Here is a 23,619-nt window from a genome sequence, read left to right on the forward strand (position 1 = left end):
AAGGCTCCGGGGAGACTGGGCTCAGGCACATTCGTAACCTGTGTTCTCTACTGTACTGCTCACCTATCGGACTGTCTCAGTCAGACACTAACCCGTGTGTTAAACAACACCTCTGTCGCCAATGTTGACTCATTCATGTTCTCATCACTACTGATGCATGTGGGCTCTGTACTGTACATCTTCAATGTCCCTCTGACACTTCCATCATGTGTGTTTGTGTTTACTGTACTGTCTGTACTCTATGTGCCTCTCCTGCCCATTGTGTGTGTGGGGCGTGTAGTGCTGAAACCTCTGTCAGACACACATAGTACATACTGGTAAGGATGGATGGACAGACTTAAACATGTATGATGATTGTGATACAGTACCCCTGCTGTCTTTTTCTGCATCCAGTGGCAGGTTATTACCAGCCAGAGTGGTGGGACAGCATTCAAACCTGTACAATCTGTCCCATTATTCTAGCTGATTCTGAGTGTGTATTTACTGTCTGCATCCCTTTGTCTGTGCATGCAGTGCTGTGGTGGGCTAACTTGTTGTTTCCTCTCTGAGTAAAACCTGTACTACTGTGTGTGTAAGTATGATTTAAGTGTGCTAGAAGACAGACTGTTCCCCAGACACAGTATCTCTCCAAGAATACCCCCTTCACTTCTGCTTTGTTTGGGTGGGTTCTGTCACCCACTTTAGTCCTATTTTCCTTTTGTTTGTCGTCTTTTTGGGGTTTTCCAGGAGCTTTGATTTGATTTGCCCATGAATGAGGTCCTCTGAACTTGGCAGTGGAAAATGGCTGATGGCTTTGTACAGAGAATTGACTCATGTTTATTATAGAAACCTAACTGGGTTAGAACACACAGGCAGTCGTTTTAGTTTATTTTGGGGTTATAGTCACATTGTTGGTTGTTTTGTGGATTAACTTCACAGTTTTTTAGATCGGCTGAATTGAGCCTGTTTATATTCATTAACTATAGTTCTATTCATTCACTTTCCAAATTACACAACTACCGAATTTACCATCATGACCAGGACACTGGTTAGCTCATACTGGCTAGGACCTCAGTGTATTGAGAGATACTTTAACTGACCATTTAGGCTCTGAGGTCATATGAGCAATTCCAAATCCATGCTGCCTTTGCATCAGTTGGATGCACTTGATAAGGGATTCAAGTGCCATAAGGACTGATTTAATTCACTCCTCAATTAGTTTTTAGGCTACTGTTTTTACTTTACCCTTGGTCCCTGGATTTTGTGTGGTTGCTTATAGTTTCCTTTGCCCTATAAATCTCTTTAGCTGTTGCTAATTTTGAGCGCTGATGCCTTCTGCAGTTGTAAAGCACCGCCACAGCCCTACCTGGAGAAATACTGTCTCTGTAGGGGAAACACTGGCTGACCTCTGCTGTCTGTCTGACTTGCTCTGCTTTCCTTCTCTTCCTCATTTTCTCACTTTACTCTACCTCATCTTCATCTCTGTTTTTCAATACCCTCTTCTGCCTCTCTTGGTATTCCTTTAATTTGTCTCCCTCTCTCTTTCTTTTTTCCTCCCTCTCTTCACCCTGTCTGACCGGCAGGCATAATCCCAGATGCCTTGTTGTGGTTCTAAGTACTTGTCTTCTGCATGACGGACACCAGCTCGCCTGCCACCCCTCCAGCTTTGCAGTTGTGTCTTCTCTTCAGGCTCTTCTCTCCTCCTCTGGGCTGTCTGTCTGGTGACTCTACTGGGCCAAGCTGTACCTAGTTCTATCCTATCCACTGTCAATGGGACCAGGGGGGCTGGGCTCTATGTCTCAGTACCAAACCAAGCCACTCCTGCCTCCTGCCATTACCTTATCTTGCTCTTTGCTGTACTTAAATACTCTGTCTCCTCACTCTATCTGTTCTATCTCTCAGTAGGGTGTGTGTGGTGTTGCGTTTCCAGCATTTACTAGAAGTAATGATGCATACCGGTCTGCTTTTGCTCGTAGTGATTTAACTAACATACTGTGAATTCTATGAGTTGGTGGCATTTATCATCATCCTGTATGCTCCCTCAGAGTACCGTGGTGGCTCTAGGCTGCTGTCGAGTTTCTTTAGTAGTGTTTGATCCTATGCTCCATATGGTCCTATTGATGTCAAACTTAACGGTGTTGTCATGTCCTGATCAGGAGGGAGTGTCAGAAGACAATGCAGCTCCTGTGTATACAGAGCCAGATGGTGGGAGGGGATGGGGAGTGTAGAGGGGGGTATAGGACAGAGGAGTGGGACATGCCTCACTCTGCAGAGGGGAATCTGGACACTTCTCTTCATGGCTCCTACTAATCTACTCTGTCCTGTCTGTGCTTCTTATAGTATGTATCTCTTAACTTCTAATAAAACGTAAGTCTTTTCTCACCCACATCTTTGCCTGTAGCCTCTTTGTGTGCTCTCTCTCTTTCTGTGTGTGTGTGTGTAAAACGGGGTGTGTGTGTGTGTGTGTCTAAATCTTGATGGTAGAGGTCAACTCCGGGACCATGGTAAAGTGACCCGTCCTTCTTTTCCTTCTCTTCTCCATGGTGGTGTCCTAGTGGACAGGTCAGAGGTTAGGGGTCAGAGCTGTGTGAATAACCACAGAGGATGAAAATATGTTACTCCAAGATCTGATCAAACATAGCAGGATGGATATTGCTACCTTGAATGAATAAAGCATGAAAACCTTTAGAAGGAATTTACATTGCTCTGCTCTGTTGACCCAAGATAACTATTGTGAGCATAACTTTATACAATGTTTTTGGAGGGCTTCTCTAATTTCATTATAGCATCATTTCTGAATAGCGCACGGATGAGGTCGACATGTTTTGTCTCAACAGAGAGTCTAATCGGATGCACATGCAAAAACAAGCACATGCACAGTCCATCACATATGCAGACAGAAGAAGTTGCTGAGACAATTCTCTGTATTTTGATTGTGTGTGTGTGTGTGTGTGTGCGTGCATATCTGTACTGAGTGTGGGGGTGTGTGCAACTCTGCATGCATGTTTGTCTCTATCTGTGTGTATGCAAGATGTGAAAGTAACCCTCTGACCTCTCTCATCAGGACGGTTCCGGCTCTCTGAAGCGGAGCGGCTCCTTCAGTAAACTCCGTGCCTCTATTCGCCGCAGCAGTGAGAAACTGGTCCGCAAGCTGAAGGGCGGCAGCACGCGGGAGTGGGACCCCAAAAACTCTGGGTAACTATTCTCCTCACCTTTGACCCCTTCATGCACAGTTAGTTAAATAAAGGTTAAATAAATACAACAAATATTTTTTGTATCATAACCTTTATTTAACTCGGCAAGTCAGTTAAGAACAAATTCTTATTTACAATGATGGCCTACCCCAGCTAAACCCTAACCCAGATGATGCTGGGCCAATTGTGCTCCACCCTACGGGACTCCCAATCACGGCCGGTTGTGATACAGCCTGGAATCGAACCAGGGTCTGTAGTGACTCCTCTAGCACTGAGATGCTGCGCCACTCGGGAGCCCCAGAAAAGACTAAGCCACCCTGCGTCTGGAGGGATCTCTACTCTGCTGTGGGTTAACTCTGGTGTAACTCTGAGTCCTGTTTGGCACAGCTAATGAACCACTGGAGGTTGCACTAACTAACACATTCAAGAGCCTGTTACTTGTGCATTTTCACTTTCATACACTATGAATGCCACCATACTGTGACTGGTACAGACTTTTACTGGCTCAATGTCACGCTCTAGAAACAGGGTACTATTCCAGACTACATTGCCTGTGTGGATATGTCCAGTGAGGGAAGTGCTTTGAGCTGACAGGCAGAGCAAGTCGGACTGATTCTGAAACTACAGAGGACTCTGACTCCTAGTGCCTCAGTCAGCAGTGAGCTTCTCTATTTTATGTCCTTATAATTTGTATAAAAAGTAACATCTGCTTTAAAAAGAATAATAATTGTTTTTCCACAAAAATAGTGAACTAGGCCCTTATTACTCCTGTATGAGCGGAGAAAAATACTCACATACGCACAACTTCCCGCGGCCATGTGTACACAGAGTACTCTCAATCAGCTGTGAGGGACAATCTGGCCTAGAGACAGGACTAAATAGAGAATGATTAAGAGCTCTAGATGACCAAACTACTACTAATTGCCTGCTTTGAAATGCCTGCATATGAAAGCCATATTTGATTTGTTTTCCTTTTTTCACCATTTTTAAACTACATTTTCAAAACAAGGTGCAAATATCAGTGTTTTTTTGGTGAATTTATTGTTGTCTGCATGGGCATTTTGTTTTACTTTATTATTCTAATACATATCTATGCTGTGTTTTTATTTCTGACTAATAAACTTTTCCAAGTGAATGGCTACTGCATGCCTCATCTGTTTGTTGACATTCTGTTTTCTGACTCGTTTTCCTTTCTTCTGCTCTTTCTATCCCTCAGACCATTTTAACGTTCCTAACTCTTTATCAATGACGATTTAACCCCATTATGATGACCTTTCTAATCCAGGAGACAGTAGAGCGCTGTATCAATATAATTCAATGAATTTGGCACCGAATACTACTCCCTTTAATCAATTTGTTGTCACACTCTCTTCAACTTTTGTTAAGTGTGTCCTTTAACCCATATGTTATGATTTAGCTCATAGAGATGGCTTTATGTATTTGTGTCGGGGCATTGTCTGAGGAAACTAACCCGTGAGTGAGTCTCATTTTTGTTATTAACCCACATACCATCTTCATGGGCCACATGTCCCTCTCCTCACTCTTGACCCCTCAACCCGGCTCTCACTGACATCTCCTTGCATGCCACTGTTCTGGGTGCAGCATGAAGCGAGCCAGCTCACTGGGTGTTCTAAACGTGGTGGACAAGGCTACCGGAGACCTCTACCAAGTAAGGAGCCTAACTGTCTCTCTCGCTCCATCTTTCACGTCACTCAATCTTTCCCCATTTTTTTTTCTGGGTCTCTTCTCCCTCACCATCCCCTGTGTTTATCTTCCTCCCTCTTTCTTACACACTATCTGAGACTTTATGAAACAACAATTCCCCAATGGTCCTCTTGGTTGTGATCTGTGGTCAAGCTGTCCCTTGCCCCTGTCCACCTGTGCAGTCATCTCAGAAACTGGTCACTAATGTAATGACTAACATGTGTGTACACTAATCTATAAGCCCTTAGTCACAACTCACAGTTGTAATGAATGATGTGCACGGTAGATGTAGGAAATGATACCTTTTGACAGTTGATTTATGTGGCTGCAATGAGGAAATTAGACTTAAGGTGAACCAGGTATAGTAGTCTGTAACCAGATGATCAACAGCAACCATTCAATTTGTAAGTCGCTCTGGATAAGAGCGTCTGCTAAATGACTTAAATGTAAAAATGTAAATGTAAATTCAAAATTCTACTTGCAACGTTCTACATGAATTGACTCCAATGTTAATCCTTTTATAAACTGACTGCTATCGATTGTGCACCACGATAAATCTGACTGGATTTATTTGAGAATATGCATCACTGGACCATGGTACCATTCTACATGGTGGGATATTGGTTCTGCTAACCTACCATACGATAAGGGTGTGACTGCAGAATACAGTAGTGCACCAGATTTCAGCATATTGGCATCTCATTTATATTGTATACTACATTCCCCCAAATACTTCAACAGTAATCAATCATGAACCCTTCATGTCTGTATTCCATATTCAAGCAAAACAGACCTTTTCTCCATGGAAATGTGAAGGATATTTTGTCTGTAATGTGTACATGAACTGTTTCTCTTTAGTTCTTCAAACTATTCTGAACCCTATGCCCTCTCTGCTGCCCACTCTAGGAGCGAAATAATCATCTGAGAAAGAGTCGTGACCTGAGTGCCAGCCACACTGACCTGGCGCATTGAAGGTCGGAACTCAGAATGTTCCAGTGGAGAAGTGACAGAGGTCATGGGGTCAGTCTCCTAAACAACCCCCTCCATGTTGTAGGTATACAGCTGGCTGCAGTACGTAGGTTTACCAATCTCATTGCACTTTGATCTCATCACTGGTTTGCTTAGGTGTTTTCATTGAAATGTTTTCTCTTTTTTTCTATCAGTATATGTCGAACAACATGAGATTAGTTATAATGAACGACAAATGTATAACGCTAAGTCAAGTGTAAATGCGTGTGTGTGGATGTAAGTATGCACCTATATTTTAGAGTTAAGTGCTCAAATGAGAGAATGTTCATTTTTGTATTTTCTGTGTGTGTGGTTGCTTTGTCCTACCTTACGATTTAGATCTGTGGAGGTATCTTAAATCATTTGGTTATCACTTGAATGGAATATGTGAGCAGTTCAGGAGGTCCCAATAGGGTACTTCACTCTGCTGTCTTACCCCCTTTCATCCAAATTGATGTCCTGTGTGTTCTTATTGAAGTGCTAGATGTGCTTGTTGTTTTATGTTTTACATTTGGGTTGTGTAAATTATGGTTTATTTTATTTCCTATGCTGATCTGGGGAATCTTATTTCTTTGTATCAGAGGTCTTGAAATTGATAGCTCTGCTTCTAGTTTCATGATGTTACTGGAATTTCAAGAGACTGCTCAAAATGTATGTGAAGTTATGAGTCAGGATCGTTCTGTTGGCACATTAAGTATATCTGGTGGATTTCTCAGGATTGTCACAAAACAGAAGATGGCTAGCGAAGCTAGTTTTGATATACACTGACTGCACTAGATATTTAACACAAGAACCTGTTACAATCAAATGCATTTTCCAGTAATAGCATAAAAATATTGTTACAATCTGGAGTAAAGACATTGTTTACTAATTTGTACCAATCTGTTTCTGTATGATGAATCAAGAGTAAGACTATGTATAAAGAGTGAAATTAAGCTGAAGTACTTGGACTTCATTAGATTAAATATCCAACCAAAAAATTCAACAAATGTTTTTATTGATCCATTATAGGACTTGCTGTCACTCCCACATTTACATTGTTTTACTTTGTTCTCAAAACTTTCAAGTTAACGTTTGCTCGTTTCCGACGCGTGCCTTTTTTAGTTCCACAGACATGATCCTACTGACATGGGTTTGGATTGCTTGTTGGGTGGACTGTTGATGGGGATGTGTGATAGCATTCTCTTATGTAAGGAAGGTGACTGTTACATTTGACTTCAGACATCATAGGCCCAGGAACTTCCCCAGTCCCTCACCAGGATGACTTAAAGAGGGGTGAAACATTACTAATTAGGGTTAAATTGACCAGACCGGTTACACTATCCAAGGAACAGGACCTATTTTTATGATAAACAAGCAAGTTGTCATGAGCAGAGGGAACCATGGAGTAGTGAGTAATTTGCAAGTAATCCTATGAGCAGTGGTACAATGGCTGCGTTTACACAGGCAGCCCAATTCTGACCTTTTTTCCACAAATTGGTAGTTTGGCCAATCACATCAGATCTTTTTCAGGGTTGATCCGATTGGTCAAAAGACCAGTAAATAAAACAAATATCAGAATTAGGCTGGCAGTGTGAACGCAGCTTCTGAGTCACTTGAGGTGGTGCACAGAATCATGGAGAAGGACAACACGCCCTGAACTAGTGAAACACTGCTGGGAAATGTTAATGATGACATCACCCTATTATTTGTGACACAGTCAATGCACCAGACTTTCCAAGTTAACTTTTTTTTGTTTGGGGTTGGGCTTGAGTATGTTTGGAGATGTCCTGGGCTAGACTTTCAATAGGAACACAATTGGTAACTATCCAAACTTCCAGCCCCTTTCCCTTAGGATGACTGCTGTGCTGGCTGGATCCCCTTAGCCTGAACTGTGGTGAAGTGTTTGTCCTGAGAAAATATATTATATGGTATAAATGGTTTGAATAAAACTATACAAATGTTTTTCTTAGTCTCTCTATCATTCTTTGGTCTGATAAATGAGCATGGTCACGGAGCAGAGCATGGCAGTGGAGAAAGGAGAAACACAGGAGAATTATTGTTCTCTCAGCGCCCCCTACAGGATTTTCATTAAATCCAACGACTATGAAATACCCTATCTGTAATCATCATACAAACACTTCAAAAGTGATCATGTTTTAGGGAATCTAAAATCTTGAATGAGTCTTGAACAAATAGAAAAAATATACAATATTAGAATGCAGGTGGATTGTTTGGGATGAGGTGGCTGGGAGTACATCAGACACTTCCCTGAAGTATGTGTGGTGCCTCCACTCATCTCACTTCAGTCTTTCGGTGGACCCAAGCTCCCCAAGTAGAGCCCCACCAGCCACTATACTTACATTTAATTAACAAGGTATTACACACTGACAACAGTATTTAAGTGGCAGTCTCCAATGTAAACTCAGCAAAAAAAGAAATGTCCCTTTTTCAGAACCCTGTCATTCAAAGATAATTTGTAAAAATCCAAATAACTTCACAGATCTTCATTGTAAAGGCTTTAAACATTGTTTCCATGCTTGTTCAATGAACCATAAGCAATTAATGAACATGCACCTGTGGAACGGTCATTAAGACACTAACAGCTTACAGACGGTAGGCAATTAAGGTCACAGTTATGAAAACATAGGACACTCAAGAGGCCTTTCTACTGACTCTGAAAAGCACCTAAGAAAGAGCCCCAGGGTCCCTGCTCATCTGTGTGGATGTGCCTTGGGCATGCTGCAAGGGGGCATGAGGACTGCAGATGTGGCCAGGGCAATAAATTGCAATGTCTGTACTGTGAGACGCCTAAGACAGTGCTACAGGGAGACAGGACGGACAGCTGATCTACCTCGCAGTGGCAGACCACAAGTAACAACACAGGATCGGTACATCCGAACATCACAACTGCGGGTCAGGTACAGGATGGCAAGAACAACTGCCCGAGTTACACCAGGAACGCACAATCCCTCCATCAGTGCACAGACTGTCCGCAATAGGCTGAGAGAGCCTGGACTTAAGGCTTGTAGGCCTATTGTAAGGCAGGTCCTCACCAGACATCACCGGCAACAACGTCGCCTATGGGCACAAACCCACCGTCGCTGGACCAGACAGGACTGGCAAAAAGTGCTCTTCACCGACGAGTCGCGGTTTTGCCTCACCAGGGGTGATGGTCGGATTCACGTTTATCGTCGAAGGAATGAGCGTTACACCGAGGCCTGTACTCTGGAACGGGATCGATTTGGAGTTGGAGGGTCCGTCATGGTCTGGGGTGGTGTGTCACAGCATCATCCTCCCCCCTCATGTGGTACCCTTCCTGCAGGCTCATCTTGACATGACCCTCCAGCATGACAATGCCACCAGCCATACTGCTCGTTCTGTGCGTGATTTCCCGCAAGACAGGAATGTCAGTGTTCTGCCATGGTCATCGAAGAGTTATGTTCATACAAATATTTACACATGTTAAGTTTACTGAAAATAAACGCAGTTGACTGTGAGAGGACGTTTTCTTTTTTTGCTGAGTTTATTTACAATGTATCTACAATGACATAACCCACAGACCTTTGGTACATTAGGAGAGGAGTTGGAGCTTAAAAGCCCTAAAAAGGCACAGTGCCTCAAAGTACAAAGAACTTGCTTTGTTTTTTGTGTGTCCTCTGTAAATGTTTGCTCAGCCTACTTATTCACACTTTCTATATATGTAATGTATACAATAACTATGTATTCATACTATGACTCCCATATCCATGAGATGTCCACCGTGCTCTTTTGACAGGTCTGATAAAACAGTTTATCTGATTCTTCAAAGATGGACGGAACAGACAAGGTTAACTTTGATTCTATTTAAGTAAACGCCAACAACTCCAACATATTACATGGAATCTGCACGGGCTTCATGATGGCAAAAAAAAAGCATAAGATTCTTGAACATTTAAAGAGATTGTAAGCAGTTGTGGTCTTCCTGCAAGAGTTACACTTTTCTAGCTATACTTTTTTAGATTGATTTCAAGCTACAGTATATCAAACCCAGAAAGGAACTATTATTTTAGCAGGAGACCTAAATCACACATTCGGCAACTGACATAGCAATAAAAAAGGCAAATTTAAGGAGCCTCCAAAGAGGCTGAAAAATGTGATCTCTACAAATAATTTACAAGACACCTGGAAATTACTATTCCCAACAAAAGACTACTCCTTTGTTTATATATATTTTTATAAGAAAACCGATTCAGTAAGTGACTACATTTTTATTTCCAAAAATGCACTCAACAATATACTGAGTAAAAAAATCCAGGACATAGTAATATCGGATCATTCTCTGGTATCATGCTTAGTTACAGCAACAGAAAGTACACTAACTGACAGGATATGGAGAATGAACAGAGTGCATCTTCAAGACCAGACATACATCAAATAAATGAACGAAAAAATAAAATACCTTTACCATTACAAATGTAGACATAGAGGACAGACATAATTTGGGATGCTTTTAAGGCATACATTAGGAGAATGATAATTTAATCCAAGTTAGAAATTGTAATTAAAGAAAAACAAATCACTATCTTAGAAAAAACAACAAATTATTTACAAGGTAGAAGAAAATACAATGTCGGAAATTAAGCAGGAATATGATAGTTTACTTTTGAAGAGAGCCAACAGCTACAGGTTAAACTCAAATAAAGCATACTATTTAATGTCAAATAAACCTGGTAAACACCTAGCAGCCCTTACAACATGAATACATGATAAACTTGTTATAAATCGAAAAGATAAGGATACAAATGCTTTAATTAGAAACAACACTATTAATAAAATTCTTAAAAGCCTTATGAAAATCAATATAAATCAGAATTAAACAACAGTTGGACTGATCCTACAGCCTTCTTAGGCTCATTAACCCTGAAGTAAATATCAGCAGACAAAAAATGATCACTAAAATAGAAATCACCCGAAAATAAATATTAGAGACTGTTAAAACATTAACCGGGGGAAAAGCACCAGGTATGGACAGCGTTCCCATAGAATTTTATTTGACAGCCTGGGACAAAGTAGAGGCTGTATACTCAAATGACAACACACATGTCACTCAATTCAGTGCTTCTGAGTTCCATGTATCAACCAGTTATATTAAAACCATAAAAATCTGGAGTCCCCTGCAGATTACAGACCCATAACTTTCCTAAATTGACAAATAACAAACCTCATAAGCAACAGAATAGCAAAAGTCTTACCAGACTTGATATATATTAATCAAACAGGATCTATTAAAAATAGGCACTTACAAACAAACACAATAACATGTTTCAGTATAATAAAATATGCTTAAAAACAAGATGTAGACTTATCAATAATGGCTGTTGATGCCGAATAGGCTTTTGACTGTCTTGAATGGCCTTTTCTATTCAAAACTTTGGAAACCTTTAACTTTACAGCTGAAATAATACATTTCATATACAAATATTATAGAAATATCCTAAAGCAAAAATACACACAAATAATAAATTATCTGATTAAAAAAAGGGCACAAGACTGGGATGTCCTCTCTTCCCCTCCTTGTTTGCACTGGCATTTGAACTGCTTGCAGACAGGAACCAAACGCAACAGGTATCAGTGTTGGTAAACATAAATATAAACTAAACTTATTTGCCGACGATCTTCTGATATAACTGACTAATATTGAAAACTCAATGCACCTTTTAAGAAATATTTTCAGTATACTCTAAAATCTCAGTAAATAAAATTAGAGTGGGAAAAACTGAAATAATGGCGATAAGGGGAAAAAAATCAAGCAATCCCTTAAGTGGACCACAAAAAGTGTGAAATATTTAGGATGCTTAGTAAGTGACGACAAAAAACAACAACATATATATAAAGATAACTTTATCCCATTAATCAACAACATGAAAGCAGATATAATTAAATAGAACAATCTTCCCATGAATCTTACTGATAGAATAAACATCTTTAGAATGCATGGCTCCCAAAGTTTTTATATTTCAAATTATTTTTAACAGACTATATGGCCAAATAAAAATCTGAATAGCCAAGTTTTACATATCAACTCGCCACACATGCCCATGCTTATCCCCAGAATCTTTTCACATGTCTGTTTTCAACGGATGGCATTAAGAACAATAACATATGAATCGTTAGAACACTATAACAAATGGAAGAAAAGAAACGGATTCTAGAATGCCCAAAAACCACACCCCATGGAACAGTCTTTGCATAGTTTTTCAGAATTCACTGATTGGCCCACATGGAAAACTACAGGCATAGAAACCGTAAATTGGTTGAATGTATGTCTTATAATCAAAAGAGCATGTAGGATTTTCTATTGCAAAGAAATTGTTTCATGAGCAAAAACAGGACTTTTTTTTTACTGTCACAGCCAATGGTTGGCGTCATAAAGCCAAACAACATCACTTTGCGTTTGTTCCAGTTAACTTTTGTACCTTTATTTCAACAAGGAACACAGACTGAGACCAAGGTCTATTTCACAGTTGGGCCCTGCGTATACATGTTTACACATACAGTTTATGTACAATGATTAAGAAACTACACAAGACAAACAAAACGATCACAGATAACACAAAAAAATACAGCAACAGATTACATTTACACATAGGTTATTCCCTAACAGCACAATAACTTGCATTACCCGAAACAGTTACAAGCAATACAAAAATAAAAATCCTCCAATAAATATTTAAAATGGGCAAGGGGGACAAGAGTCTCAAGTTTAAGTTTAGTCTGCAGGCTATTCCATAGGTAAGGAGCGTAACAGGAAAAGGCAGCCCTACCCAACTCTGTGGAAATCGCACGGGCCTCAAGTGTAATCCATGCTTGAGACCTGGTTTTATGAATTCTAATTCTAATATTGATGAGTGATGATAAATAAGAAGGTAGTTTATTCAGAAGTGCTTTATAGACAAACACGAGAGCATGTTGTTCTCGTCTCACGGACAGCGAAGTCCAACCCACATTTTGATATAAAACACAACACAGTTCATCACATGACATCCGTGATTTTACTCCACGTCTTTATATTGGATAACGGCTATGTCAATCAATTAAATGGGCGTGTCTTTTGCGTATGGGCGGATTTTTTATTTATTTTTATAATTGCTGGTTGTGGAAAAATGTCTTCAGTGCCTGATGGCAAGAAATTGGTTCGAAGCCCAAGTGGACTTCGAATGGTCCCGGAGAATGGAGCGTTTAACAGCCCTTTTTCGTTAGATGAACCTCAGTGGGTCCCGGACAAAGAGGTAAGTGACTATTAGGGCTGAAATAACAAGAGGGCAACGCCGCTCAGACAAACGGACTTGGCCCCTGAACTGGGCGTTGCATACTTGCTTGCTGCTGGCCACTGTCAGTACAGTAGGGTCAAATATTTGTATAACTAGCTAACCCAAGTTAGTAGACCAGACTCCTTGTTCAATCTGGTAGGGTTGTCACTAGCTAGTTACCACAGTCACAATTGTCTATTGTAAAAGAAATAATGAAAACAAATTCGTTTAGGCATAAGGATAACGTTAGCAGTGTGGTTAGGGTTAGGTTAAAATCTATTTTTAAGAAGATAATTGTAGAAATAGCGGGGTTTCATTTTAACAGTGCTCTGCAGTTTGCTAACTGTAAATGCCAAGAGCTACCGGTAGCTAGCCACAGTTAACGTTCTAAAGTAGGGAACATGGAGCCATCACTAACGTTACAGGAGCTAACGTTCGCTAACAGTACTTTGCAACACCAACAGGGTTTGCCAAAATACAGAACAAAAGCTGCCACCTGCCTCGGCAATTAAGTTAGCTTAAAACTTTATTTCTCGCCTTCTCTGCGAGATGTACACATGCCAGTGGTCCATGATCATGGGTCTACATTTGAAAGCACTGTTTACTGTCAGTGATGCTGCCCTGGACTGCGAGAGAATGTCAAAGAAAGGGAACAATGGAGGGTGTGAGTGAATGAATGTGGGGGATGGGCGTGGGACATGGCTGTGTGATGGACTACAGTAATCCATCCCAGCAGCTTCACACTTCACTGCCTCTACACCTATGTGTGTTTGAATGGTCACAGCTTTAAGATGTGGTGGTATTAAAGTAACTATTGAGTGTTTCCACATTTCTATGAAATATGATCGATTAATTAACAACAATTAATTTCCCCCCCTTCCAGATAATGGTAATTAACTATGTTGAATAGTAATGGGGGGGAATCAAAATCAAATCAAATTTTATTTGTCACATACACATGGTTAGCAGATGTTAATGCGAGTGTAGCGAAATGCTTGTGCTTCTAGTTCCGACAATGCAGTAATAACCAACAAGTAATCTAACTAACAATTCCAAAACTACTGTCTTATACACAGTGTAAGGGGATAAAGAATATGTACATAAAGATATATGAATGAGTAATGGTACAGAGCAGCATAGGCAAGATACAGTAGATGGTATTGAGTACAGTATATACATATGAGATGAGTATGTAAACAAAGTGGCATAGTTAAAGTGGCTAGTGATGCATGTGTTACATAAGGATGCAGTAGAAGATATAGAGTACAGTATATACATAAGCATATGAGATGAATAATGTAGGGTATGTAAACATTATATTAGGTAGCATTGTTTAAAGTGGCTAGTGATATATTTTACATCATTTCGCATCAATTCCCATTATTAACAGTCTGATGGCCTCGAGATAGAAGCTGTTTTTCAGTCTCTCGGTCCCAGCTTTGATGCACCTGTACTGACCTCGCCTTCTGGATGATAGCGGGGTGAACAGGCAGTGGCTCGGGTGGTTGTTGTCCTTGATGATTTTTTTTGGCCTTCCTGTGACATCGGGTGGTGTAGGTGTCCTGGAGGGCAGGTAGTTTGCCCCCGGTGATGCGTTGTGCAGACCTCACTACCCTCTGGAGAGCCTTACGGTTGTGGGCGGAGCAGTTGCCGTACCAGGCGGTGATACAGCCCGCCAGGATGCTCTCGATTGTGCATCTGTAGAAGTTTGTGAGTGCTTTTGGTGACAAGCCAAATTTCTTCAGCCTCCTGAGGTTGAAGAGGCGCTGCTGCGCCTTCTTCACGATGCTATCTGTGTGAGTGGACCAATTCAGTTTGTCTGTGATGTGTATGCCGAGGAACTTAAAACGTACTACCCTCTCCACTACTGTTCCATCGATGTGGATAGGGGGGTGTTCCCTCTGCTGTTTCCTGAAGTCCACAATCATCTCCTTAGTTTTGTTGACGTTGAGTGTGAGGTTATTTTCCTGACGCCACACTCCGAGGGCCCTCACCTCCTCCCTGTAGGCCGCCTCGTCGTTGTTGGTAATCAAGCCTACCACTGTTGTGTCGTCCGCAAACAGTTACTCTGGATTGTTTTAGTCAAAAGTATTTGATGTATTGTCAATAACAATTATTTTTGTGCTAGTTAGCTGTACCTGGACCAAAACTCCAGTATTTTTTCTAAATGGCATGTTCTCCATCTTTTTAAATAGGGAGACAATTAGTTTTCAGCACTTATTTCCATGACATCAAAACTTGTTTTCTCATGAAATATGGTGAGTAATATGTTTTGAACATTGAATTGCAATAAGATCAGTATTGAATTAGGGATGCACCAATATGACATTTTTGGCCTATTCTGGTATTTTCCTTGACAAAAAAAACGATACCGATATTTACAATTTCAACAGCCTTTTAAGCATTCTAGTACAGTTAAATAGTTAACACACACACACACAGCAGTCTAAGGCACTGCTTCTCAGTGCAAGAGGTGTCACTACAGTCCCTGGGTTGAATCCAGGCTGTATCACATCCAGCTGTGATTGGGAATCCCATAGGGCGGTGCACAATTGGCCCAGCGTTGGCCGGGGTAGGCCGTCATTGTAAATAAGAATTTAACTGACTTGCCTAGTTAAATAAAGGTTACACACACACCACACTGACCAACAAGTTATTTTGTTGGCATTTCCGCATGCCCCAATTGCCAGTAAATCATAATCCAAACCTATTTCTTTCACTTACTTGCTGTGCTGTTTCGTTGTTCATTTGTTCAGTCTCAACCAGGATTTCATCATACATGTCAAGCAGTGAAGCTTCAGCTCTGTCCGGCCTCTCTTCTTCTGTGCGCTTTTCTTCGGTCCGTTTCCATCTTGTCCAGCTGTGTATGTAACATTTCACGTAAAACCTGTTTCTTGTCTGCATCGAATCGCTTGTTCACAGCCTTGAGTACTTTTGTAAGTTTTAACCCCACGGTCTGTCGGCAGTTTTGTTGAGCAGGCCTTTCAATGCCATGACAGAGGGTATCACGTCTGCTGCAGATGCAGTTCAGCTTATTTCTCAAGTCAGTTGTTCAAATGGCGCTAGGAGGGTGTTCATGTTTCCAAGTTTCAAACATGTTCTCAAATGCCATTGAAATGGCAGCAACGGTATGAGAAACAGCACATTCTTAAACATGCAATACGACTTCTCTGCACGAAATCCTCGTTGACCCACTGTGCTGTCAGACTCAGCATGCTCATGGGGCTGACGTCGCTGGTCCAAATGTCAGCCGCTGAAGCTAATACCAGTGACACCCATAACAAGTAGCTCATAGATGTGCATTATAACAATACTGTGTAACTCCAGTAGGACAACATCTGAAAAATAGTGGCTACTTGGTAGTGTGTACCGGTGCTCGACCAGTCGGCGAAAGCCAACATCATCCACGACAGATCGGTTGATTGTCAAGGGCAGTGAATTCCATTATCTTGCCGTTAATGGATTTCGCCTTTGAGTTGTCTCGCTGAAATGTTCTTACTCTTATATATGACTGCTCGACTTTAACTTGTTTAGTTGTTGGAAGTGTACGCTTAGTATTTTTCTACTTTTGTTCTGTTGCTCATGTCATGAAAAAATTCATGTAAGTAGACTGATGATTGGCCAGCTCTTCCTGAGGAAATAGCAAGCATTTTTTTAAACATCTGTCTGAGATATGTGTTTGAGTTGGGGGGGGTTTTCCTCCAATTTCTGCTTTGGCCACATATGAGTAATTGATGAGTCAACAACATTATTTGGGTATGAGTTAACTTTTTAAGTGATATTTTCATTGTACAGTTACTTTAAAACAGTCAGTGTTACCTTACAGTCTGGGTTTATGCTACTGTGAGGTTTGTGAGGATTATGTTATTGGAAGGGAGAGGTCTTTTGGTAATCCATTTAAATTGAGGTTGTTGTGTCCATGTTTGAACTTGAGTGAACCAACTAACTGTTGGCTAATGTCCTGTTCCTCTTACAGTGCCCAAGCTGTATGCAGTGCACCAACAAATTTGACTTCCTTACAAGAAAGGTTTGACTTGCTTTACTATGTAAAAGTACTGTACTATGCTTTACTATACATAAAATCAGATATATTACAAGTTATAGGCCTAGGCTTTACCTGACTGTGGACCCAAAATGTTTTTGTAGCCCTTAAATACTTTTGCACAGTTAAGATCTCTGAAATGTATGGGACTGTGCATTCCTTCTTTACCCTCATCACCCCCTCTGCATTCCTTCCCCTGTTCTGTTGTTCAGCACCACTGCCGGCGGTGTGGCCGGTGTTTCTGTGATAAGTGCTGCAGTAAGAAGGTGACTCTTCCCCGGATGTGCTTCGTTGACCCGGTCCGGCAGTGTGGAGAGTGCAGCCGGGTCTCCCAGAAGGAAATGGAGTTCTATGACAAACAGCTTAAAGTGCTTATGGGAGGTGAGTTTTTAAAGGGAAGAATCAATCGTGTCAGGAGGACACCCAAACACACAGACCTGTCTATGTTAATTAACAGCTGTGTGTGTATAGGGTGGTTAGTGAGCTGGGCTAGCCAGTGTGGTTCTAAATAGACTCCTCTACACTGCATCACCCAGCCAGGCCCGTAATGAAAAATCCATTCGCGGCATGACGAGATCCAGGGAAAGGGCTGGTTGCAGTGGCAGGGACATACTGTGGGGAGGGGGAACTGTAATCAAAGCCTTGTTGCATGTTGGACTAATGGGGTCCTGTTAGCATGGTCAATCAATGCTGTATTCTTAGTATAACACCAAGGGATTGGGAGGTATCTACAGTTTGATGGATTCTTAGTGATTTTTGATTGGCATGCTTTTTTGATTTGACTCATTGGTAACATTACTACTTTGTCAAACTCAGGTGGTACATTTATTGTCACTTTGGGCACCTCCGAGAAGTCTGAGACCATGACGTGTCGTCTCTCCAACAACCACAGGTATCGTGAGTGTTTTATATTTCACACAGGCACACAGGAAAAGTATCTAGAATGGAGTTTTTTAGGTTAATGCTGAAAGTACATGCTTTGATAGAACCACTAGAAAAATACAAATTTTTCACCTGAAAGACTTTCAGTACATCCCTTTGTCTCAACTCCTCTCTTGCTCTTTTATTTCTCCCTCTCCTAAGGTACCTCTTCTTAGATGGGGAGAGCCATTTTGAGGTGGAGCTGTCTCGGATCTCCAGTATGCAGGTGTTGACAGAGGAGTCCACCCCCGAAGGTAAGGCTCTGGATCAGATGTCCTCTGGTTGTTAACACAGCCTGGCTTTATCTCCCTCAGTACGAGAGCACAGCAGTGATACAGTGCAGCTTGTTGAAAGCTTATTGATCAAGAGACATTATGGCTTCCTGTGGGTGGAGGAACTAGCTCTTTCCTCTTTATGACCAGAAGTGTAATCATAAGTCCACAGTAAAATTCTGATTACTTTGTCTCGTCATTGTATTGATTTGAAACCCCATAACTGATCCAACAGCATGGTAAGTACAGTAAGTTGGTGTCGGTACATGACTGTTTCCTCTGCTATATTATTAACACTCTCTCCCTCTCACCCTGCCACTGGGCGGCCTGGCCCTTCTTCTTTTGGCCTTAGAGAATGACATTCACACTTACACCAGTCTGCTGGACAGTCAGTCTTTCTCTGAAGGTTAGCACTGTTATATTCCCTTGCCCCCCACTCTCCCTTATTCGTCCCCATCTTATCTTCATCTGCCTGCAGAGTTTGTGGCCCTGCTATTGATAAGGATGCCTTTGCCATCATTGTACATGCATTTGATATCAGTGGTAGAACAAAGGCAACATTCTTAAAATCCTTGTGGTATGCATGCTTCCATGGGGGGATATAACGTGTGTGATTATACACCGAGTGAATCTCATTGCCCCTCTGCCTGTGACCAGGATCATGTTCATTAGGGCACATCATAGCAAATGTACATTGAGTGTACAAAACATTAGGAACACCTTTCTAATATTGAGTTGCATTGACTTTTGCCCTCATCAGTCTCAATTCATCAGAGGATGGACTCTACAAGGTGTTGAAAGCATTCCAATGCCTCCCACATTTGTGTCAAGTTGGCTGGATGTCCTTTGGTTGGACCAGTCTTGATACACACGGGAAACTGTTTAGCGTGAAAAACCCAGCAGCGTTGCAGTTCTTGAGACTCAAACCAGTGTGCCTGGCACCTAATACCATACCCCGTTCAAAGGAACTTAAATATTTTCTTGCCCATTCACCCTCTGAATGGCACACATACACAATCCATGTCTCGAAGGTTAATAAAGCACAACTTTTTAAGCAGTTTCCTCCCCTTCATACACTGATTGGAATGTAGATTTTAACAAGCGACACCAATAAGGGATCATAGCTTTCCCCTGATCAGTCTGTTATAGAAAGAGAAGGTGTATCTAATGTTTTGTACACTTGCTGTAAGTTCTCATTTTGTTAAGTCTATTGCTAGGTTTCTTTATCATTTTGTTTGTTATTATGTACGTTTCTCGCAAAGTTCATTAGTTTGAACATCCGGTAGCTGTTTTGGTTTCAATCTTTGCTAAAGCCTTGAGTCTATGCAAGTATAGTGAGTGTGTTACTGAACCTGGCCTAACTTTGTGTTTTGTATCCAGGTGGAAACTGCAGGGCCAGTGGCATGTTGCTCCACTACAAACCAATGGGCTCTCAGGACCCCAAGCAGCTACGCATGGAGGCAGCAGAGGACAAGAAAACTGCCTCCTCATGGCTTGCTGCCATGCACAAGGTACACCACCATAACAGTCTGGCTTGTTTTTTAATAGGAATGTTATATTTGACTTAAAATGTTACTGGACTGAATGGTGTGATATCCAAGCTTCAGACCCACCATTGCGTACTGTGTGTGTATATGGCTGAAATAGTTATTTTGTATAGCTCTGCCTGTACTACATCTGTTCCCTAACAGGGTGCCAAACTGCTGTATGAAGCTCGGGACCAGTGACTGGGTTAAATACGGAAGACACATTTCAGTTGAATGTAATCAGTTGTACAACTGACTAGGTATCCCCCTTTTCCCTTTCATTGCTAAGATGACTAGAGAGTGAGATGGCACAGACCAAGTGTTTTCTTTCCTACCCTTAAGTCTCTCATTCTCTAAATGTAGACAGCAGATTTTAGCTACACTTCACTTGAACTATTTGGCCAATAACCCATTCTAATACTGCCATCTATGTAATGCTATAATAGACATAAGACACTTGGCATAACCCTTTCCCTTCACCACCATTAATGTGACAAATTACCTTAAAAGCATCATGTAGGGTCTGTGACACATAGTTCAAGTGAAGTTTCTTTATATATTCTGTCTATGCTCTGCTTTCAGTGCTGACAGATTATTCACTGATTCTAGTGAAATACACTACCGGTCAAAAGTTTTAGAACACCTACTCATTCAAGTGTTTTTCTTTATTTTACTGTTTTCTACATTGTAGAATAATAGTGAAGACAAACTATGAAGTAACACCTATGGAATCATGTAGTAACCAAAAAAGTGTTAAACAAATCAAAATGTATATGAGATTCTTCAAATAGCCACCCCCTTTGCCTTGACGGCTTTGCACACTCTTGGCATTCTCTTAACCAGCTTCACCTGGAATGCTTTTCCAACAGTCTTGAAGGAGTTCCTACATATGCTGATTTGGTTGAGATCGGGAAATTGTGGAGGCCAGGTCATCTGATGCAGCACTCCATCACTCTCCTTCTTGATAAAATATCCCTTACACAGCCTGGAGGTGTGTTGGGTCATTGTCCTGTTGAAAAACAAATGATAATCCCACTAAGCCCAAACCAGAAGGGATGGCGTATCGCTGCAGCATGCTGTGGTAGCAATGCTGGTTAAGTGTGCCTTGAATTCTAAATAAATCAGACAGTGTCACCACCACACCATAACACCACCTCCTCCATGTTTTACGGTGGGAAATACATATGCGGTGTGGGTAAACGGATTATCTCCGCATCTCAGACATGACGGTTTGAACCAATTTGAACTCCAGACCAAAGGACAAATTTCCACTGGTCTAATGTCCATTGCTCGTTTCTTGGCTCAAGCAAGTCTTTTCTTCTTATTGGTATGAGTTTCTTGGCAGCAATTTAACCATGAAGGCCTGTTTCACACAGTCTCCTCTGAAGAGTTGATGTTGAGATGTGTCTGTTACTTGAACTCTGAAGCATTTATTTGGGCTGCCATTTCTGAAGCTGGTAACTCTAACTCTACCTCTGCAGCAGAGATAACTTTGGGTCTTCCATTCCTGTGGCGGTCCTCATGCGAGCCAGTTTCATCATAGCGCTTGATGGTTTTTGTGAATGCACTTGAAGAAACTTTTTGAATTTTTTAAAGTAATGATGGACTGTAGTTTCTCTAAGCTTATTTGAGCTGTTCTTGCCATAATATGGACTTGGTCTTTTACCAAATAGGGCTACCTTCTGTATACCCCACCACCTTGTCAAAACAACTGATTGGCTCAAACGCATTAACAAGGAAAGAAATTCCACAAATTAACTTAACAAGGCACACTTGTTAATTGAAATGCATTCCAGGTGACTACCTCATAAAGCTGGTTGAGAGAATGCCAAGAGTTTGCAAAGCTGTCATCAAGGCAAAGGGTTGCTATATTTCAAATATAAAATGTTTTGATTTATTTAACACTTTTGGGGTTATTTCATTATTTCATAGTTGATGTCTTCACTATTATTCTACAATGTAGAAAAGTCAAAATAAAGAAACTGAACGAGTAGGTGTTTTAAAACTTTTGACCAGTAGTGTATATGTATGTATACACAGTTTATGAAATGCTTTAAATTTAATCCCATGCATTGGATTTTTGTATAAACTATTTTGTTAAATATTCCTATTTTAACACATGCTGTGTATGTACTTTTTACTGCTAAAGTATTTATAGTTTTTGTAGCACTTGTATACTTTGTTTTTTTCTTACAAGATGACTTAAACATTTTGTTCTCATGTTGGCTGGCTTTGCTTATAAATGAATTGCACAACCTCAACAAACTAGCCCTTTAATATAAGGGTAAACTAAAGTGTGAAGCAACACTTTTACTCTTCAGTTTTGTTTGCTTATATCCAACTTATTATGCTTCAAATACCAAACAAAATACTTAATAAGAGGTTTTCATTTTTGACCAAATTTAGAAAGTTAGTGGTATTCTATGGTTTTACCATTTTGGATAAAATGACAAAAATTTGACATGAGTACTGCTCACATAAGAAGGCTACACTCTTTAATCAATTGTATTAATTTGGTAAGAGGCATGTTGAAATGGTGTTTGCTGGATGTGTTTGAGGCATTGTGTGTCAAGAAATGGCATTAATATGGTAATTCACGTTAAGGTGACTACGTCACTTTTGTAGTCTTTGCTTAGTTCACAAGGATGTTCTCTAGGATGCATTTATTATTTGAAATTGTGTAATCTTTTATACATCCTTGCCCTATGGTTCCCGAAGTGATCTACAGTCCTATTTTAATGCCCTGATGCTGGACATGGAATCTGTTGCTGCATGATGCAGCAGTATTTGAGATGGCTAGACTCAATTCTTTCTGTTCTCTACATTGTGTTCATTCAAGTTGAAATTGGAAGTTTTGCACTAAATGGCATTGTCAAATTGATACATTCAGAAGTTAAGACGTACCACTGCACTTTATGGTCTCCCTTTTTACAATCACTGACCTAATAGTAATTATATTACAGTTTCTAATTGTGTGTCAATGTTCTCTTATTGTTAACTCAATAAATGAAAGTGTTTGTAAAGGTATCTTCTCATAACATTTGTATTTACAAATCACAGAACCCATGACAATGAAAAGTGCATTATTAAATGAAAGGTCAGTAATTAATTTTGAAACACCAATTTTTTTCTTGATATTTGTCCAATGTAGTGGTTAGCAAAATCTAGTAAATTATTAAAGCACACTTTCTTTAACCTTCATTCTTATGGCTAGGCGTTCTGCTAGCGGCACACTTCGACAACATTCCGCTGAAAAGGCAGAGCGCGAAATTCAAAAATATTTTTTTGAAATATGTAACTTTCAGACATTCACAAGTGCAATACACAATTAAAAATAAACTTCTTAATCTACCCATCGTGTCTGATTTCAGCGAAAGCACACCATATGATTGTTAGGTCAGAGCCTAGTCACGAACACACAGCTATTTTCCAGCCAAAGAGAGGAGTCGCAGAAATAGAGAAACAAATTCATCACTAACTTTTGATCTTCATCAGATGGCACTCATAGGACTTCATGTTACACAATACATGTATGCTTTGTTTGATAAAGTTCATATTTATATCAAAAAATCTCAGTTTACATTGGTGCTTTATGGTCAGTAATGTGCCTCAAAAATATCCAGCGAATTGTCAGAGCCACGTCAATTTACAGAAATACTCAAACTTTGATAAAAGATACAACCTTTGCACAGAATTATAGAT

The 23,619-nt window shown here is 40.6% G+C and overlaps 2 protein-coding genes across 12 annotated transcripts in view; both read left to right on the top strand.

Moving 5' to 3' along the window:
* The window catches only part of LOC115146143 (kinesin light chain 1-like), a 38,148-nt gene extending 30,319 nt beyond the window's left edge, over positions 1-7,829 (top strand). For 4 of the 8 annotated variants that reach the window (XM_029688007.2, XM_029688004.2, XM_029688005.2 and 1 more), the window contains exons 14-16: positions 3,044-3,174; positions 4,776-4,842; positions 5,784-7,829. In XM_029688007.2, the coding sequence (XP_029543867.1) occupies positions 3,044-3,174; positions 4,776-4,842; positions 5,784-5,849 (264 nt within the window). In that variant the 3' untranslated portion in view covers positions 5,850-7,829. Of the gene's footprint in view, positions 1-1,562; positions 3,175-3,326; positions 4,315-4,775; positions 4,843-5,783 lie in introns of those variants that run through there. The other 4 variants (XM_065004199.1, XM_029688008.2, XM_029688009.2 and 1 more) reach the window with 4 other exon arrangements.
* Positions 7,830-12,963: 5,134 nt separating this feature from the next.
* LOC115146147 (zinc finger FYVE domain-containing protein 21) lies at positions 12,964-22,944 on the top strand. 4 transcript variants are annotated; one of them, XM_029688019.2, is made up of 8 exons: positions 12,965-13,135; positions 17,133-17,183; positions 17,411-17,579; positions 18,015-18,090; positions 18,282-18,373; positions 18,744-18,797; positions 19,772-19,902; positions 20,083-22,944. In XM_029688019.2, the coding sequence occupies exons 1-8, from the start codon at positions 13,010-13,012 to the stop codon at positions 20,116-20,118; spliced, it is 735 nt and encodes a 244-aa protein (XP_029543879.1). In that variant the 5' UTR covers positions 12,965-13,009; the 3' UTR covers positions 20,119-22,944. The 4 variants fall into 4 exon arrangements, with proteins under 4 accessions (XP_064860272.1, XP_029543879.1, XP_064860273.1 ...); XM_065004200.1 differs by having other exon boundaries at positions 12,964-13,135; positions 19,772-22,944; XM_065004202.1 differs by lacking the exon at positions 18,744-18,797 and having other exon boundaries at positions 12,968-13,135.
* The last annotated feature ends 675 nt before the right edge of the window (positions 22,945-23,619 follow it).

Source organism: Oncorhynchus nerka, linkage group LG18 (assembly GCF_034236695.1).
Source record: "Oncorhynchus nerka isolate Pitt River linkage group LG18, Oner_Uvic_2.0, whole genome shotgun sequence".
NCBI classification, from domain to species: Eukaryota; Metazoa; Chordata; class Actinopteri; order Salmoniformes; family Salmonidae; genus Oncorhynchus; species Oncorhynchus nerka.